Raw genomic sequence first — 369 nt, forward strand, 5'->3', positions numbered from 1 at the left:
TTTAAGAACAAGATGGTGGTCGCGGGGGATGGGTGGAGCAATAGAATGGTGATGGCGTTTTTTTTTTTTTTCGTGAAGTGCCTGTAAAAAAAATCTTAAACAAAACTAAAATAGATATAATCAAACGAAATGAATTTGTAAATTAAAAAGAGAACCGTAGCAAAAGTGCATGCAATTTAACCCTCTCTTCGACGCCGTCTTGCAACAGGCCGATCGAGGTTTTGCAACAGCCCAGCAAGATCCACGGCCTCGTGTGTCTGGCGATCCGGAAATTTTCCGAAAGGGGTTTGAGGGGTCCTACGCAGGCCATCGTCAAGTCGGACATCAAGGAGAACTCAAAGGAATTTTACGTAAGGAACGCGGGCTGGA

General features: G+C 44.4%; 1 protein-coding gene and 1 long non-coding RNA gene across 2 annotated transcripts in view; both read left to right on the plus strand.

Moving 5' to 3' along the window:
• Window positions 1-369, plus strand: part of LOC119592804 (transient receptor potential cation channel subfamily A member 1-like) — a 33214-nt gene that overhangs the window by 19803 nt on the left and 13042 nt on the right. Inside the window, exon 10 of the mRNA XM_037941712.1 lies at window positions 209-350. Coding sequence (XP_037797640.1) covers window positions 209-350 — 142 coding nt within the window. The remainder of the gene's footprint in view (window positions 1-208; window positions 351-369) is intronic.
• Window positions 286-369, plus strand: part of LOC119592869 — a 5151-nt gene continuing 5067 nt past the window's right edge. Inside the window, exon 1 of the long non-coding RNA XR_005230488.1 lies at window positions 286-350. This is a non-coding gene — a long non-coding RNA (uncharacterized LOC119592869). The remainder of the gene's footprint in view (window positions 351-369) is intronic.

The sequence above is a fragment of the Penaeus monodon genome, chromosome 31 (assembly GCF_015228065.2).
Source record: "Penaeus monodon isolate SGIC_2016 chromosome 31, NSTDA_Pmon_1, whole genome shotgun sequence".
In the NCBI taxonomy this organism is placed as follows: Eukaryota; Metazoa; Arthropoda; class Malacostraca; order Decapoda; family Penaeidae; genus Penaeus; species Penaeus monodon.